At 29.4% G+C, this 19,552-nt stretch overlaps 1 protein-coding gene across 4 annotated transcripts in view; it reads left to right on the top strand.

Annotated features, from left to right (window-relative positions):
* The window catches only part of LOC126748647 (uncharacterized), a 207,929-nt gene that overhangs the window by 163,882 nt on the left and 24,495 nt on the right, over positions 1-19,552 (top strand). For all 4 annotated transcript variants that reach the window (XM_050459080.1, XM_050459550.1, XM_050458414.1 and 1 more), the window contains one exon: positions 8,958-9,029. In XM_050459080.1, coding sequence (XP_050315037.1) covers positions 8,958-9,029 — 72 coding nt within the window. The remainder of the gene's footprint in view (positions 1-8,957; positions 9,030-19,552) is intronic.

The following is a 19,552-nucleotide window of genomic DNA, read 5'->3' as shown; positions in this document are numbered from 1 at the left end:
GCGATTTTCAAGGTACAATCATTAATACATGCAAAATTGTGCCAAAAAGAAACAAAAAATTATACAGCTAAAAAAAATAATTATTTAATATTATAATAACTTTTAAGATTGGTTAACGCAATGAATAAAATATCTACGGTACTATTGATTTAAATTGTATCATTAAATTTCTTTTAAAGCCATTGAATGGTCAGCATTATTTTAAATAGAAAATATTATACCACTAAACATTTAACCAAACTTCAAAAAGAGAAATTTTGTGTTTCGAAATAATAAATTTGACATAGGGACGAATGCTCTTATTATGTTGGCTTTATAAATATGAATATTTAAGTAAACTATAATTTTTTAAAATTTACCCACCCAATATCCTATACTATATACCTCTCCTATAATACCTATCCTATAATATATACCTCTGATATATGGTCAATTTTTCTTAGGCAGAATCATAAACGACTATATGTTCTAGAAATTAAAAATCAATATACAATCTCCTGTTCTTATAATATTAGTTAGGAGGCTATTAATTTACTATTAATTAGCTTGTAAAACTTTAATAAATATTTAAACATTTTCCATAACACAATAGAGAACGTGAATAGCATAGTTAGGGAAGTAGGAAAGAAGGTCTCCACCGTAGAGTTGTTAAAACTTTTAAGCGGTCTTGTTCATACGGCGGCTCCGTGTAAACCGAAGTATTTTAAAATATGTTTGACAAAAAACTTTTTTTGATATTTTTCTCTGTGAAACTTTCCGTATGTTGCTTAAGAACTTTTAAAGCAATTTAGAAGTTTTATGCCGACGGACCGAGCATAAAAATATCACATTGAAAAACGCCAAAGTATGAAGCGTTATTATTGAACTTTTTTTTGTTGCTGAAAACATTTTTATCAAAGTTTTGCGAAGCTAATTTAATCTGGAAAAACATAGAATAATGTGAAAGCTGTGAGGTGTATACCAAATATACTATCTAAATATTTGCTTTTAATTTACTCCATATAAATTAAGAACTTATATTTTGGCACATATCAAACTTAAAGCTTTCAAGAACTAATGCTATTAGTCTTCTTAAAAGTTACCGTAAAAGATTTGTGGATTTACTTTAAAACTTAAATAAATCCCCTGTCGCTTTTAGACTTACTAGAAGCGGGTCACTTGAAGCACGGTTTTACTTTTAAGAGTTTATCTGTCTCCTGCATTTTATCGTGATGGCTTTAGATGTGTTGCGAGTTTCAAAAAGTAAAACTAATTAATTTGTTATGTTTTAATTTTAAATAGAAACGAAATAATTAAAAATAACTTTTAGATTTAATGTTATGATTAAATGATAAGATGCAGCAGAAATATTTTTTAAAAGTAAAATAAAGCCAAAAGATTACTCTTTAATAACAGAAACCTACACAATCACGCAACAAAAAATTAATTAAAATAAATTATTTTTTTGCCCATCCATTCTATTCTAAGTAACTAAAAAAATTAATTATATATTCAAAAAAATTAAGACATTTGCTTCCAAACGTTTAACTATATAAAAATTTGCTAATATATACTTTACGATTAGGTGCACTAATTTAAATCTTAAAATTATTAGGCTAGAGTTAATAGTAGGTAATCGTAGAGTGTAAGTAAGCTAAATGTAATATACTGAACGGCCAATAAAAAAACGTACAGTAAAGTACAGTTAAGTGGGAAAAAACTATTCGGCAAGATCTAAAGATGCGTCAAATTTATTTCTGACGAAGCTAAGTTTTGACAATCAACTTTCCAATTTCTCAACTTTCGGATCAACCCTTTTTTTAAATACAAATGGGTAATAATTATTGATTATTTTTATTTCGCTATTACCTTGCTGGTTAGTTTTTAAAAACCCATTTCCTCTTTTAGAAAATATGGAGCTTTGAACTACCAATACGTGTGACGAAAAATACAAAAATCGATTAAATTTTATTTAAAAATATATCGTATTTGTCAATCGCTCAAGTTCAGCCTTTTCATTTTAGAGCAAGCTAGAGTAATTTATTTTGTGTATTATATTTGAAGTATTTGGAAATTGTTGAACCGTTGAAATTTAGACTAAAAATAATTGTGTTATTTTTGATTCAAACAGAATAAATGTAGAAATCGGGTCCTGAAACTGATTAACCGAATTGGTGGCTAAATATCATGAAACAGATTCTATTTGTAACAAAAATAGTCATCTACTAATTTCTGTACCTATAAAATAAACCTACAGTATTGCCACAAAATACGATAAACATTACGCTAAGTACAAGACAATGACCGGTACCAAGTGTAATAAATGTTGAACAAATATTAAAGAAATACAAATTTCATCGTTAGTACAAGAGGTTAATAAAGATTACTTTTATCATAGTTTGCAATTTTGTGAAACCATGACTGAATGAGCAAATTTCTGATAATTTTCTACTTTTTATATGTTTTTCGGATGATTGTAACTTCTTCTCGAATGATTTAGTAAGTGAATTCCCACAATTGCTATTGCCATGCTAATTCTAATCCAACAAAGCACATACACAACACCTCTATGGAAATTCTATTGTACACCCTTTTTCTGTCCTGGAAATTTAGAAGACGATATGTTCATGCATTGATTAGAAAATGCCATCGACCCAACTTTTTATCATTGAAAATGACTCTTCCTACAACGAACGAACTGATTTTCCAATAAAACAAAGCGCATCCGTATTATTCGTGAAATGTGCATAATTACTTAAATCACACATTTCCAGGTTTTTACTGGGTTGGACAAAGGAGTGCATATGAGTGGCCCCCTTGGCCGCCAGACATAAGTTCCCTGGATTTTTTATGTAGGCTTATGAAAAGTACAAATTTACAGTACTCTACCTGACACATTAGAAGTTCTGTAAACACGATTCATTGAGGCATGTCGCAAAGTGACACCGCAAACAATTCATAATCTACGCCAACCGCTTGATACCAAGATAACCTCTATCACTGTATAAAGTAAACTAGTATAAAGTATCACTGTAAAACAAGAAAAGAAAGAAACTACGTGCCTTTGTTTAGTGGAATTCATCAACACCTTTGACACTTTATATCACAAAATGTTATCAGTCAAACTTGCAGTATCATGGTTTTTTTGAAGACGCTGTTGTTTTTTTTTAAATCACGTTGAATAAACTCAGTGTTTTGTTCTTCATAATGGAACAAACAAAATTAAATCTGGCAATCTACCGGTAGTATACTCATCATATACAGTAATAACTTAAATGAAATAAAGACAAGTATTCAACGTAAAAAGTAATATATTAATAACTGCCTAGCGGTTTCAACCCTAAGCCATTATCAGGGCTATGACTTTGTTGAAAGGGTGACTCTACTATAACGTAAATAAGAAAAAAAGAAAACCGCAGACGATCGTTACACAAATGAAAACTTGCACTAATTTTCAAGAGGGGGCTACGGCCGAAACCGCTAAGAGCTGCTATGGCAGATTGCTTTTTAGTCTTGCGACTTTATTTTATTTTACTTTCCCGATAGTCAATTATAGCGTACTACAACTAACGAAATCTATTACTAAAACTTCATGCTACAAAATTGTGTGTAATTCTGTTTGGAGGAAATAAAAACCCAATAGCAAATATTAATGATAGTCTTCATATAGCACTTAATAATACACGGTTGCTTATCGTGATAGAGGCAAACAGTTATTTAGGTCTTTCTTTGTCACATGTTAAAAAAAGCATGGTCTGGAATATCATAAATCCAAAAAATAATACCCCTACGGAATTTTCTCATTATCGACCTATTAGTATATTGCCAACCCTTTCTAAAATATTGGAAAAGGCCATGTATATGCAATTAAATGATTTTTTTAGACTTTCAAGAGGGGGCTACGGCCGAAACCGCTAAGAGCTGCTATGGCAGATTGCTTTTTAGTCTTGCGACTTTATTTTATTTTACTTTCCCGATAGTCAATTATAGCGTACTACAACTAACGAAATCTATTACTAAAACTTCATGCTTAAAAATTGTGTGTAATTCTGTTTGGAGGAAATACAAACCCAATAGCAAATATTAATGATAGTCTTCATATAGCACTTAATAATACACGGTTGCTTATCGTGATAGAGGCAAACAGTTATTTAGGTCTTTCTTTGTCACATGTTAAAAAAAGCATGGTCTGGAATATCATAGATTAAAGCAGTTATATGATTTTAAGAAGTATCTCGAAAATGAAATATACTGTATGACACACTTCTACATATAGGACTCTCTTACGCTAAATACACGTAGAATGCAGTACGAAAATAACAAATAAAGGTAGCTCAGAGCAGGGGATCAAAACAAAAATTTAGATGTTAAAGGAGGCTTTATATATGATCAAAATCTAGAAAGATCATCGTATTCATAAGGAAATTAAATTGAGACTTATAGAATCTCTAGTATTTCCTATTGCAGAGTATGGATCGGAATCCTGGATCATAAATGCGGCGTGTCGAAGAAGAATCTTATTATTAAGAAATGTATAGCTTTATACTTCCCATGAAAAAACTGGGAGTAATCCAGAAACACCAATTGAGTTAACTGAACTAATGCAGTAGTACAGCTGTGATCACGGCAGAGTCCAGATTGCTTGCGTTCGGTAAAAGGTTATTATTAAATTATGCAGAAATGTTATTGTTCTATTTTGATAATAAAAAATCTCTGTTAGCGTACTTTATATGCGTGAAAGTTAACGTGAAAGTTACTGAGAGAAAATATATTCTAAAATAAGCTCGTATTTAAAATATACGTCAAAAGTGGCTCCTCGTCCCTTTCTAGTTTCCACTAAAAAGCTGTACTCCCGACCCCACGATGGGAGAATTGCTGACGTTACTGCATATCCCTTTAGCATTTTCGCTTATATTTGCAGAGGAATAAGTGGATTGTTACAAAATTGAGTAGAGTACCCGCTTTTATTGGCAAGGAAAATCAAATTAACTCTACGCCTCTTTCTGCTGCCGTTCGCTGCCTGCTATGTCCCAGCAAAATATTTTAATACTTTTTAATTTTCTCACGTTTGTGTATTTATGCTTTTCCCCTTTTACCAAGAATGTTATTCGGCTAATAAGGTTAGGAACGTGTGAGTTTTAAAGTGCTGAAAAAAAATTAATTTCATTATCTTTTTAAAGCTTATTTACCAGTATTAAGAATACTTATTTGTTACTAATAAAGATTTTTTATTTTTTGCTTCGTGTTTTTGACGTGAAAAGAGAAGAATTTGCTACTAGAATATTAGCAATCACAATACCATAAATATTAGATGCGTAGTTTAAAGCGAATCTCCCAGAAATTAAACTAACTGGTAAATTTAGGAATCGTATACCTCAGTATCGATGCTTTTATCCTAAATATAGCTGTTCAAATCTTCTGAAAGTGGCGTGATACTAGCAAACAAATAAGAAATATTAACATTTATATCAAATATATTGTTTGAATATACAATTGAAAAGTCAGCTAATAATAGTAATATAATTTTTTATAGACCGACGCGGAAAGCATCACATGATTACTTAACACTTGTAGGATTTATTTTTGCCTATTGAAAAGAATAACATAGAAATCAGTAACTCTTCGCTCTTTATAGCAATTAAGTCAGATTTCCCGCTCTTATTTTTTAATCTTACTAGGATGACTGACTCTCGATCATTATTTGTCATAAATATCTAAATATTAATATAATTAGTGATTATTTTATTTGGAAAAGTGTTTCCAAATAAAATAAGTTCTTGCATTTGAATGAGGAAAAAGTTAACAGTAACCAGAAGCAACAGCATATCGAAGATGGATGTGCTAATGTGAGGATAAATAAGCGATAATTGGACCATTTATTTTTTATCCTTCGAGCCGCCTTATTAAGTTTTTATTAGGATTCTTAAACTTATAGTACTATGACCAGGAGTTTTGGGAATTTCGAAAACTACTGGGATAAGCTGACGAAGTAATTGGGATTTGGACGTACGTTGAGACTTTGGATTTTGGGATTTGTATATTTACCGCTGATAGTTGAGGGCAAAACTGAAAGAATTTTCAGCATGAGTTCGACAAGTAACTCATGCAGCATGAGTTGTAATGCTGTAATATATGCAATGTAAAGCTGGAGTTATTGACCTATAGCTCATTACATAGATAGGGTTGCTTAGAATACCAATTTAATTTTAGCATAATATTCTAAGGTATTACTGGGATTAAGGTTGACTGCTATATATATTACGACTATTTACCAGGTTATTGAGTTATTTAGAGTAGAGTTGAGATAGAGTTTCGTTGTGAAATTTATGAGTTCTTTGGAAGAAAACAAAAAATAACATAGAAAGATTTAAGAGTAGAATTACTAGGATTAAAAACTACGTAAGCAATAATGATAATAATTTAGACATTAATAATAATAAATTTATTTTATTAGCCATTTTCATTATACTTTCCAGAAAGCATTGCTACATAGCTAAAAGTTCTAAACCTACATAAAATTTCAAATTACTCTGGTTGAACCATCCAAAACAACCCTGTTAGCCTGAAAGTCTTGTTGATATATTTGATTCTTATTTTACACAAAGATACGGTAGACAATTTCTTTGACAATGTCTACCATCTGAGGATAATTTTATTTAATTTGAAACCTCTTCCAATTGCCAAAATTTCAGCATAGTTGTATTGATGTTTTCAGTACCTTACGGTTACTTTAGTTTAAGTACATTAATAGTGCAACCTTAAAGTGACATGACCTAAATAATCCCTTGACTTAGCTGGAGTAGTTCCATAATCTAACTACCCTAATTAAATCTCTTCTAAAATAGGCAAATAAACACCTAATTTTAGTAATCCTGGTAAGTGAACATAAAATTATATATCAGCTGCTTAACATATCTATCTCTGAAGTTTTATAAATATATGGATCGAATAATGTTATAAGCCTAGACAAATTAAATTTATCTATGTCTAAAGGGCATGTTACTATATTTAAAGCATAACAGCTTATTTTAATATTTCTAATATTAAAATACTTTATTTTAATCTAAATATCTACTATATTATTTTCATGAGCAATGCTAGTTCCTATATTCCCTATCGTTAAATTCTCTTTACATGGTTGAACTTCTTATTCTTCTAAAGATTAAGAAGATATAAAACTATGCTTAAAATATGAATGAAGAACGGTACGAGCTTAATTACTTTGTAAGTATGCAGTGTTCTTTAAATAACTAAAGAACAAATTGTACCATTTGTACTTAAACGAATCTGATCATTGTCATATATATTTTGAGTATACATCATGCTCCTGATGATTATTTTGTCAAATTCTATTTATTGAAGCTCCTAATTTTTCCTAATTTCTTTATGAAAAACTACCTTTTTCAGTATTAGAACTACTAGAATCTAGGACATATTGTGTCTTTCATATCAAACACTAATCGTAAAGGCAATTTAATTTTTTAGTTAATATTTAACGTTTCTTTTACAAGAAGAATTAATTTACACATTCGTACCTCATCATGCGTAACGTATAAACTTTGATCCCAGTTGAGAAATTTCCTTCTTACCATACTATGTACTTCAGTTAAATTGTTTCATTATTTAAGTCTATCTGTTTAATATTTTTATTCTCTGGAAGATTGATTTCTTTTTTACTCATTGAAAACTCTTTTTATTTTTAAGGGAATTTAAGATATAATTAAATTATTTCATGTCATAAACTTGTTCAGCTTAAGAAAGAAATTGTCGGCCTTAAATTTTTAATATTCGTGTAAAAAAAACAAGATTGTTTTGACGAATGATTTCCATCAATTCTCAAGTTTGAATCACTCTTTCAGAAGCTTGTAAAATTTATATAGACCGAAAAGTTTAAAGGTTATCTTAAAATAGATAAATAAGTACTTAAATAAACCAGTTAATTTAACAATTCTTTAAATAATTTTAATATGCATAACTTAAATGGACACGTAGAGAATTATTAAAATTCTATTTTAAAATTAATTAAATTTTTTTTTAAATACGATAACTGCACTATTTTTCTTTGTCCAGCTTGTGCCAGTTTTATATCGGTTGCTTATTTGAGACAGTTTAGTTTGGCTGTTTTAGAGACCGTAATATTAATATTATATTTATTAACTTGTTTGCTTACTAGAACAAGCCAACTTCCGTACAAATCATAAACCAAAAAGAATAAATCTTTCTTATGGGAATTGTACGAAGAAAAATATAAAAATTGAGGTAAGTAGGTACATTCGTTTCTGCTGTCTCGTAAAATAGTATTTTGGAAATGTTCCAGGGCCGAAACAGCTAATCCCCCTGGTAAGGCGAACTGAGTTATGTCCCAGAAAATATTTTCCATCATATTTTCCTTTTTTTGCATCGTAGTTTTAAAGGATTTTAAATTATTAACGATTGAACATAAATCTAATGATAATGAATTTTTGCTCCTACTCTTGGTTTGTGTAAATATTAGTTAGGCTAACTATATTGTTCTGTTATCTTATAAAAAAATACATAAATAATATTCAGAATTGACACGTATAATTAGGTTTTTTCACATGATTTCCCCTTTTTGTAAATTCATTAAAAAAAATATAACTTATCAGAAACTTGCGAGTTTAGCAGCAATGAGCTTATACTATTCGCTTTTATTAGAGGATTTTTAGTTTAAGCCTTAGGTTCTTACTAATTTCATTATTATAATTATTTGGCTTTTTTTTTCATAGAGAAATAATAAAGAACTAGTTTAAAAACATTACTAGAATATAAAAAAATTCTCTGGTGATCTTAACGCAACGTTACAGATAAACATAAGCACGAAACGTCAATATCTTTTTTAAATAGAAAGTGGCACTTTACATATAAGACATAATAATATTACACTATTATAAACATAATAAAATACGTAGCTGATTTGCATATAACATTTTAATCGAAGGTTTTATTTTTCTTTTCAGAGCATATGCGGTCATAATCTTTATTGGGGAGACTTTATGGGTATGCACGCTGTTCCTGAAGATTACATTAAGGTAGGAATTATACATCATAATTTTTATAATCGTCTTCTTGTATTGGGTCTTCTTCAGATGTTTAACAGTAAAAAGATAAAATATTCAGTTACTGTAGCTTATTTTCCTTTATCGAATCGAGAATATGTTAAACTGAAAAATTATTTCCGGAGTATACATATTTTCGGCCAACTTCGACTTTAATTGTAATTTATAAACATAAATTTGTATAATAATTGCAAAATTATTTTTTTTCTTAATAAAACAAGCTGAGAATAAATATAAACACATAAAGCAGAAGGTATACTTATAATATCGCATATATTATATGTATGTATATTATATGATATATTTTTGTGAGTAAAATTTGGCATTATTGGTCAAAAGGTACCAAACCATTGATTATAAAGAGCCTTAAATACTAATTTTAATAAGTAATTTCTTTTTGTAATTAAAGTTCCTAAAAAAAAATTATAGTAATAAATTCAACTGATAAAAGAGTCGAAAAAACTTTAAATTTTAAAAAGTTTTATTATTAAAAAATGCATTATTTTATGTATATTTAAAAAGTTACCTATTTTGCATAACATAAACAACATTATTAGAAATGGTTGCCTTCCAACACATTACATTAGGTTTACTCATGTAATCATAAATTATATTATCCCGACAAGTAAAATTATCCTGTAGGTAACAGCATACCATACGTTTGTATAGCAACACTGCGAATTTACTTTTCCTCCCGATTATAAATTACACTGAACCACTACTGTATTACAACTGACTACAACTGTTCTTCGGGGAACAATTTATGCTCAGGGACAAGATTTATATGTGTTTTAGCTCTATGTCAGTTATGTATATAAAAGATCTTTATATGTATTCCACTTACTTCAAGCACCATTTCAAGATAATAAATTTTCACGTAAAAATAAAAAAGGAAACCTACCGAAAAATGGAAATTTTTCATTCTTACAACAACTTGCTTTAGAGCTTGCGAAGGAAATAATATATGTAAATAAGTGCACATTAATAATTTGTCTAATTTTTTAGGAATGTTAATAATTTGTTTCTCGGTAGAGTAGCATAAGCTGCAACTCGTAGCATCAAGTTTATTTAAGTTTATGTGTTGTTATATTTCAACTTTTAAAAAACATTACCAGTTTCATGATAGTTGCTCTTGCTATAGCAAGTCTTTTGAGTATCTCTCTGTTATATCATTCTTTTGTTATGAAAGACCGAAAGTTTATAAAACTATAAGCTTCTCATCTCTTTAGTGTTAAAGAGGCTATGTTCTGTCAATTATCATGATTTTTGCCTTACTGTGTGCTTTTCTCCTGCAGACTTTTCATTAGGTTTTCCATTTTTTCTTGTTTTGAAACAATGATTAATGTATCATCCGCATTTCTCAGATTAATTATATATACTGACAAATGATACTTGCGGTAAAATGCATTTCATTAATTAATTTTTTCATATAGTATAGAGCAACAAAGGACATCAATATTTCAAAGTCACTGACTAGATACATTCATTTAAGACACCTTAACATACAGATTTCTAATTAGATATATAGATCATGATAGTTTTTTGGAGAAGTTTATAGGATGACACTCTCACGTCAGCCCTGGATCTCTTCAGAAATTTAACCCCAGTCACACAATATGTCAAAAGATTCAAATTAACTTTTTATTTTAAAATAACTTTTTAAAATAATACTTTATTTTAAAATAACTTTTTATATTTTGGACTGCAGTATTCGTAAGCATATTTGACATCTATAAAAATATAATAATTTTTCATTATTTTCATTTTCAGACTCCATGTAATTGTGAACTAAAACTGAAATTAAAAAAAATGAGCCTTTTTATTAAGAATCACTTTCAAGGTATAATAATTAGTGGGTTTCGACGAAAATCTTTAAGAAAGGGTAGAAAATTGGTGATAGGATTCCACGGGAGCGATGCAACAAAAACAATTTTGAATTTTTGTAAATTTATATTCGTGTTCAAAATTCCAGCTGCAGCTATAAAGGAGACAGGCACAATAATTCGTTCTTTTTAAAAAACACAGATTTACCATTGATTCAGAATCGCAGAATCCCCCTCCTGAAGTTAAACTTGATAAATAAAAGAAACGTTATGCAATTGATTTGATTGGTTTTACAGACGACCCAGAGCAGATCCTGGTTTATTTTTAACTGCTGAGAAAAAAGAAAAATATTTAGCTTTAACTTAGTTGAAAATTATAGTTCATCAATAGAAGAGAATTCCATTCTTGGACGTCTTTCGTTGACTGAAAGTAATAATGCTGGCGACCGACAGGAATCGCTGACGAAAATTATTTGAAAAATATAATGGACCATTTGTATATCAGGCACACAATTGAAAAATTTTAGTATTATCATGCGCATTGCCAAGCTGACAATAATCGTTACTTAATATTCTCATTTCTTACCTGTTCTGTTGAATTAAGTCAGTTTTATAATTCAACGTTGTAGAAGATGGAAACAAGTAGAAATCAGCTTTTTGGCCATTCCGTTAAGAGAGATCAACATGGTTCTGTGAATGATATGATTAGAGCAACTGCTGTCAAACATGCTCATTCGAACAAAACGAGAGAGAATAATTTTTAACAAAAGTTGCGAAATCAATGATATTAGATCACGACGACCGAAGCGATAAAATATGACATAAATACAAAGCAAAACTCTCTGAGTTATTGAGCAAAAATGTTTATGATAGCAGACTGATCGTGTGCTTCAAACAGCCTTTTCTGGCATGGTACTTTCATTCTTTCTTGTTCATTTTTGATCCAGAAAATTATACCTTAGTTTTCAAAATATTTGATACTCCGAGTAGGAAACTTTTATTTTGAGCATTTCATGAAAAGATTGCTACGTATTTCTTTATTTTCGATACATTGTTTACATCATAAAGTAGAAAAGAACGAATAATTGTGTAAGAAATAAATACATGTATGACACCCGATGATTCGCAATTTGATTCTTTAATCCTGATTTAAAACTAGCTCTTATGTATTAGTAAGCTTACATGCAAAGTGCATAATCTGGTCGATTCCAGGCATAAGTTTTATAGTAATATAAAATAAAAATCTATATATTTTTTTTCTTTAAATGACTAGTTCAAGATGAATATGAACACTGGCCATTTCATAGATTTTTATCACTTCCTCTTTCATGAATCAAATACAAAACGTAGGCTAAGGAAAGTCGTTGTTTAATAAAATTTCATCTCCAGGCTATCAATCAATAAATCTAGAATCATTAACGATAAAACTTTGTGTGCGTTGAATTGAAGTAAAGTCCAAAAAGAAAATTCATTGGCCTTATAAAGGCCTAAAGATATAACTAACCCATGTTCTCTTAACTAATTGAACTTTTTTTAAAAGATCATAGCTTTATTTTCGATCGTAATAAATAGTGTATATGTACAGAAAACTTATTAAGTGCGCTAAAAATATTTACTGAAGCAATAGACTCTCTAGAGCTAAATACGAGTACAAGCAAAGAGAAAGTTGAGGAATTATTAACGATTTTCGCATCAAGTCGACTCCTGCTAATTTTGACCTAGACCCAAGTGACTTTATACGATGGGCAAATCATCCAACTTTCGACCAATTTTCTTACTATCTATATTGCTTAAAGTCATCAAAATTCTGGTTAAAAGAAGAATGTTCAATTTTTGCAATCACTTCATTTAATAATTTTTTAAACAGTCTAGTTTTCAGGAAGCCAGGAGTACTTATATAGGTACCTACAGTTTTCTTGAGGATGTATATTTTAGATTGAATCAGGGAGGGTTGATGGCGCCGCTGTTCTGTAATATGTCCAAGGCTTTCGATTGTGTAGATCACCTAAAATACTTCTGTTAAATCTCGAGATTCTTTGGATGTTCCATTACACTTGTCCATCATTTAGGAGTAATGGCTTTTTCTAAATACGATTTTTAGGCTAAATCAAATTTGTTGGGGCGATGTTATAAACTCGGCTCTTTAGATAGCCTTTCAATAATACATGTTTTTAGTATCAGTTTATTTGTCGAATCGTTTTCGGGAAAGCCCCATCTTACTGAAACCACTATCGTTAATTAAAGACATCAAAGGTTTGGAGGGCAGGGCCAAGAGAATCATGAAGCATTTCGGAATCTCTGACAGAATTGACCTTTACTGTTTGTCCGTTGTTATCTTTTAAAAAGCATGGGCTTCTATTTGCTTAAAAATCAGATTATATGCTCTGTAATAAATTGTTGCGTAAAGAGTAACCTTAGGGCTATGTAATGGATTGTGATGTTTTTCTTGGGGATTTTCTTCCGACCAATAATGACTATTTTGTTTATTGACATACCCATTAAAATGAAAATGTGCTTCATCACAAAAGAAAATTCTGTCAAAGTCATCAACTCTTTTTAACATTTAGCTGACAAATATTAATCGTATAGGATAATCTGTTTCCTTTAATTTTTACACGATGTAAATTCTAAAAGGTGTAAATTTGGGTCTTTTTTTAAGATTCGTAAAATACTATATTCATATAACTAAAGAATTGCATTATGAGTTCGCACTAATTTGTGTAAATAATGGGCAACTGCATTATGAACGTCAATAATTTAACGATTAAGTCCAGGAGGCTGAATATTTTCACTCATACCCATTTCTTTAAATTTATTTATCAAAGATTTGATGAGATTAGTACTAAAGGCTTCACTAATGTTGTAAAGAGCATAACAAGCATGAAACCGACGCCAAACTGCTATGCATGGAATGATGTAATTCAAAAAATACCGACACAAAACGGTCGTTTTTGAGCATCAAACCGACTCATTATAGCTTCTGTCAATTCTGATAATAAATTTAGCCATTGCAAAAAACTGGACAATTTGATATGAATAGAGTTTTTTTTAAATGATACTTAGTCCATGAATTTATTACAATGATATAATATTATTTATATAATTATTTATATAAAGACTTTTATTTAACTAAGTATTCAATAGTTTTCCTGGAATTGATAACTGTTAAAAATGATTTGCCTTAACCCCAGATTGATTTTTTGCAGTTGCAAGTGTTTCGTTACCAATACTGACACGAAACAATTGTTGACAACTCTGCCTACATCGTGAATGTTCAAAAAGAAGTGCTTGGTATTTTTTAAAATTAAGTTCCAAACAAAGACAGTAAGGTTGGCTTCCAAAATATTTTCTGGATGAAAAGCTATGTAGATCTGGATATATATTCAGCACAATAGTTAACGGAGACAAGTTTAATTAAAGTAGGGAAAATACATCCCTGAGGTACTCAAACCCTCCTAAACTACATTATGAAGCTGCACATTGATTGTAATATACTTTATAAATAACTATTAATGAGCTGAGAAGTAGTGATCCCGAAACCAAGAAGAGCCAAGAACAAACCGTTATTTATTTTGTCAAAACCTTTTGAGTACCAAAGGTACCAATGCCGTTAGCTCATCCTGGAGAGAATATTATTTTTCGTCATCATCTAGAAAAACATAATTCTATTGCAAATAAAATATCTCAAGCTAAAATGGTGATCTGTTCCTCTTAACATTTTTCTCGAAACTTTTTCATTTTTATTTCACTCTCCTAATTTTGAATTTCGTATTAAGAATATTTTACTAAATTATATAAAAATAGTATACCTTTATACCAATATTTATAATACCTTAGACTAAAACGGTGACAGAAATGTACAGCTATTTAGCAAAAAAGCGGCACTATATGAATTTTTTTATGAAATACATATAGAAAAATTCATATATGCGGAATGAAATTGTTAAACGTTGAGATCCACTCGCAATATTACTTTTACGCGCAAATAATGTAGAGCCATTTTGAATTTAATAATACGAGTAAAGTAAGTAAAAAGATAGATAACCTTTATATTAAAAATGTTTATTATTTACTCCAGCTTCAACTATATCACATTTTCATTTCTTTTCTATTATAACTAAAAAAATAATAAGTTCATGAGTTCTTTTACTCTTATTTCCATTTAGGGAAATAAGATAAATTATTAAAACAATTTGAATTTATTTTTTACTTAGGTTCATTAGTGAAAACTTTATTATTCAATTCCATTGCTCCTAAAATACAAAAGTACAAAAATAATCTTCTTAGCCTTTTATGGCGAAACTAATTTTGTTCTATTCAAAAGTAGTTCATCGTTTTGTAAAACCCCGTTAAAAAGAGAATATTTAATTTTGTCGACGGGAACGCGCCTTTGTACGTAATGGCACATTTACATCCTTTGCCAATTTAGAGTGCGATGGAATTGACTCACTGATAAGCTTCCTAAAAAATTACTTTAAGCAACGATTCGGTTTTTTATCGAGTTTAAAAATAAATATTTTAAACAATAATAAATCAATAAATGCATAAAAAAATTATTAGATTTTTTTACAAATTAGTTCTATTATTTTTTCTATATATATTTTAAAAATTAAATGTATTTTAGAGGTTTTTCATTGAAAATCACCAAGAGCAAAATAAGAGTTTACTAGAATTGTTATGACAGTCTATTAATATAAAGGAAATTAAAAATAAAAGTTTTACAAAGGACGGGTATAAAGGCTATGTACGCTTCTGCCATGTAAAAGGTAATAAATCATGGGATAAGGGCCAAGTTGGTTGTAATTTATAATGTGTTTATGTAGAAGGCGGTATTACAGGCGGTTGACGTCCCACCTAAGTACATTTAATGGAAATATCATTTTTACAGTTCTAGTAATATATTGTTCTAGGGAACAAGAAACAGAGTAAAGGTTTTTATTGCTTACTTTATGTATTAAAGGTATTGTATGAGTATTAGTAGTACTAATTGGTTTAAATAATTAGATCCTTAAGAAAGTTACTTTAAGAATAAATATATTTATATACACAGTTATAAATACCTCTATATTTCATCATTTACTTGTTGCTTCATCATAAAGCTGAACGAAGAATAATTTGGAAATAAATATAAGAATTAAAAGTGACATATACATATTATTAAATACACAAAAAATGAGGTAGTGTAAGACCAGGTCCGTGGATTTGCCTGCCTGGTACGCGTATTTTTAACTACCTTGCAGAACCGTCTCCAGTACTGTCTTTTAGAGTCCCTGAGTATCTTTTTGTACTGCATTTAACGTATAAATAAATCAATTTCGATGGGAAAATAGGTAAAGCAAACTGTCTGATCCTTTCCCAAATCTATTGACTGCTACTAGGTGCCTTGTGCCGAGACCTGTGAGGGCAGAAAAGCAGTAGATGCCATTTCGTGCTGTAGATTGGCCTGCATAAATTGCATGTACATAGTGCACTATACAGAGTGTTACAAAATTCGGTGCAAATATTTTAAGAGCGTATTACTTCAGTCAAAATAAGACTCTTTTTCTTTATAAAAATGTATCTAAAATGTCCTGCCCCAGAACTACAGCCCGGGCAAATTGCTTGAAGAAAATTGGTTATTTGGAAACGTGACTACATATACATTTTGTGGGTGCTTTTTTCATTTTCCGTTTAAAAAATGGTGTTCCAAATCCAATTCTAGGTGATAATTTAGGAGTTTACCCTTTTGATGGCCGCTATCTTATGTTTAGAATATGAAATTTAAGTCTAGCAATATTATCTAATAAGCCATAATGAATTCTAAAGTTTTTGTATCTTGCCTTTTTTCATAAAATTAATCGTTTTCGAGAAAATCGCTGGAAAACGAAAGGATAGCATTATTAAACCCGATTAAACTATCAGAGAAAACCAATACGGCTGCTTTAGTTTTTGAGAGATTAAATTAATTGTATCGAAAAAATGCAAGAAACGATCATTTTAAATTTTTTATGGCTAACTTTATGGTGTTCTAGATTTTCAAATTTCTTTATCGGAAACATAGGATATGGGCGTTAATAAGGCCTCTTTTTAAAAAATTGGATATTCGCCATTTTTGGGACAGAAAGTGTTAAGAGCACCTAAAACAATGAGAACTTGCAAGTTTTCAGAAGATTTGACGCATAACTGTAGTTACGGTTCCAAATAATCAATTTTCTTCAATAAATTTACAAGAAGTGTAGCTCTAGGACACAAGTTTATAGGAAAAAAAGGTTTTATTTTTACTTCAAAAATACGCTTTTAAATTATTTCAACCGAATTTTGTAATACCCTGTATATACAATAAATTTTATGTTCTCTCATATTTAAGCTGTTTATCATCTATATTTCTAATCATTTTTTGTTTTAGTTCATAAGGTGAAAGTTTAGGTTTAATGTATTATTGAAAATTCAACTTTAGATTCGTTATTCAAGAGTAAAGCTTATATGAATATGTTAGTATTGGGTATACGTTTTATTCTCAAAAGTTCGTTTTCGGTTATATTTGGTTCTCTTATTATGGCTGATATCTTATATTAGCTGATTAGCTTACATATTCTCTAGTTGAATTCTTCTGGTTTATAAAGTATTATGCATGGAGTATTATGCATCTTATTGTTTTTATTTTAAATTACGATATGATACAAATCATAGATGAACCAACAAAGATATCTGGTTTGAGAACTGAGAAGTTCTTTAATTGATTTTATTTTGGTATCTTAGGCTATAGGTGGTAAAATAGGTGAAGATTTAATTTCTGATCATAAATTTGTTCTAAACTAAGCATTTTTAATGTGCCAAGAGTTATAATATATAAGTGCTATTGGAATTTTAGTTTAAGTTAATTTTTGCAGGATATGTATGGTACAAGCTACTTTAGGAAGTGTATTGTAGAAATGTTTTTGTTTTAAACCTCTTTTTTCTTCCTTCCAGAGAATAAGAGTAGGTTCTCTTCTCATATATTTAAAAAAAATTATATAAAGGCTTGGAACTTTTTCTATCTAATTTCTTGAAACATCTGATTTTGTTTATGTGTTTTTATTTCACAGATTATATACTCGTATTTAACGTTTTCTTAATTTTAATATTGGTCGTCTTCTCTTATATCTTCTTGGTTTTTTAGATAATGAGTATAGATAAGTTAAACTCTATTTGAGTTTGTTTTTAAATATTCATTTAAATTTAGTATCTGTAGACCTTTCTTTTGCACACAAAATAGCTTTTTCTACTCTCTTTCATCCTCTGATTCCTTTATCAAAAAGGACTGTAGATGTCCAAGAAGCTTTTGATTGAGTCTAACCCTCCATCAAAATTATTTAATTGGATATTAAATACTTTTTTACCAGGGTCTAATCTAGGTGAGACAGATCTGATCTAATGAAAACCTTCGTCCATTTACTTTTCTAGAAAATGTTGTATACCAGTTTTTCTGGAATGAAACTTTAGGTTGCAAAAACTCTTGTTCTCTTTTTCTTTACTTCTCCTATAAAGAATTTTGTTTTATTTCTAGATATTTTAAGGTTTATCTGTGCCTTCATGGACATAATATTTCCAGATATATTTAACCAATAAACTGTGCTTAAATACTGTAATAGAAAGATGGTATTGGGCATTCATTCAAAGTGCTTTTAGTAATACTCTCTAAATACGAATTATCCATAATTATTACTAGTTTAATATTTGAAAAAATTTTTACTAGTTCAGATGAGATAATATTGCATTAAAATAAGTAGTAAAATTTTTAACATTCATTTATTTTTTCAGATAAGTTTGTATAGCATTTTTTTAGAGTGTACCTTAAAGATTCTTTAATAAGTTCCATGTAAACAAAGACTGTTACTTTTTATTACGGAATATTTTTTTATTACTGGATATTTAAAGCCTTACTTTGGTTCATGAACATAACTCATGACCATATTTATTCCAGATATATTTAACAAAAAAAAACTGAATTATTTATATGCTAATAACCACAGTGTCCTCCAAATTTCAGTATGAGAACATGGTTTTGCATTTTACGAGCAACGCGGAATACGAATAGCCATTTTACCACGGTTTTATTACGGTATTTATCACGTGGTGCTTCTTCACAAATTATCCTCGTTACGTATGCCGCTCGCTGAACCGCGTTCCCGTAAAATGCTCTCTGTTGAATTAGAGACACATTTTTGGGTATATCATTATGTTCTCCGAAAGCCAGGGAGGGTACCGTTGTTTAATTGGTTTAAAATTTACTATTATAATTCTCCTCTCCTTTTATTTATGATAGGATAAGGTAATGAAATATTGACAAGGTATTGGTTTGGTGTTACAACATTTGTACGGATTTGGTTACAAAAAATCCGTACAATCCTCTCATTTATTCTGCGTATTTTAATATTTATTTTTTTGGGGTCAAAAAAGCAATTATCATATAATAGTGGGCATCCCATCCATTTAAGTTATGCATAAACTTGGGTTTCATTAGATTTGTTTTTAATTATCATCATACGAGCAAAATAATTTTTGGTTTATTTCATAGGAGAAACGTACTTTATATACGTAAGAGGTCAACGAGGGTGCAATTTTATTACATGGGTTATCTATGTTTGCGTATATTTTGGAGTGAAAATATTTGTGAATTTAGTTTATTTTAGTTTTTTTTTAATTCAGTTTATT

The sequence above is a fragment of the Anthonomus grandis genome, chromosome 1 (genome assembly GCF_022605725.1).
Source record: "Anthonomus grandis grandis chromosome 1, icAntGran1.3, whole genome shotgun sequence".
NCBI lineage: Eukaryota > Metazoa > Arthropoda > Insecta > Coleoptera > Curculionidae > Anthonomus > Anthonomus grandis.
The sequence above is the reverse complement of the archived record's forward strand: the minus strand, read 5'-3'. Positions and strand labels throughout refer to the sequence as shown.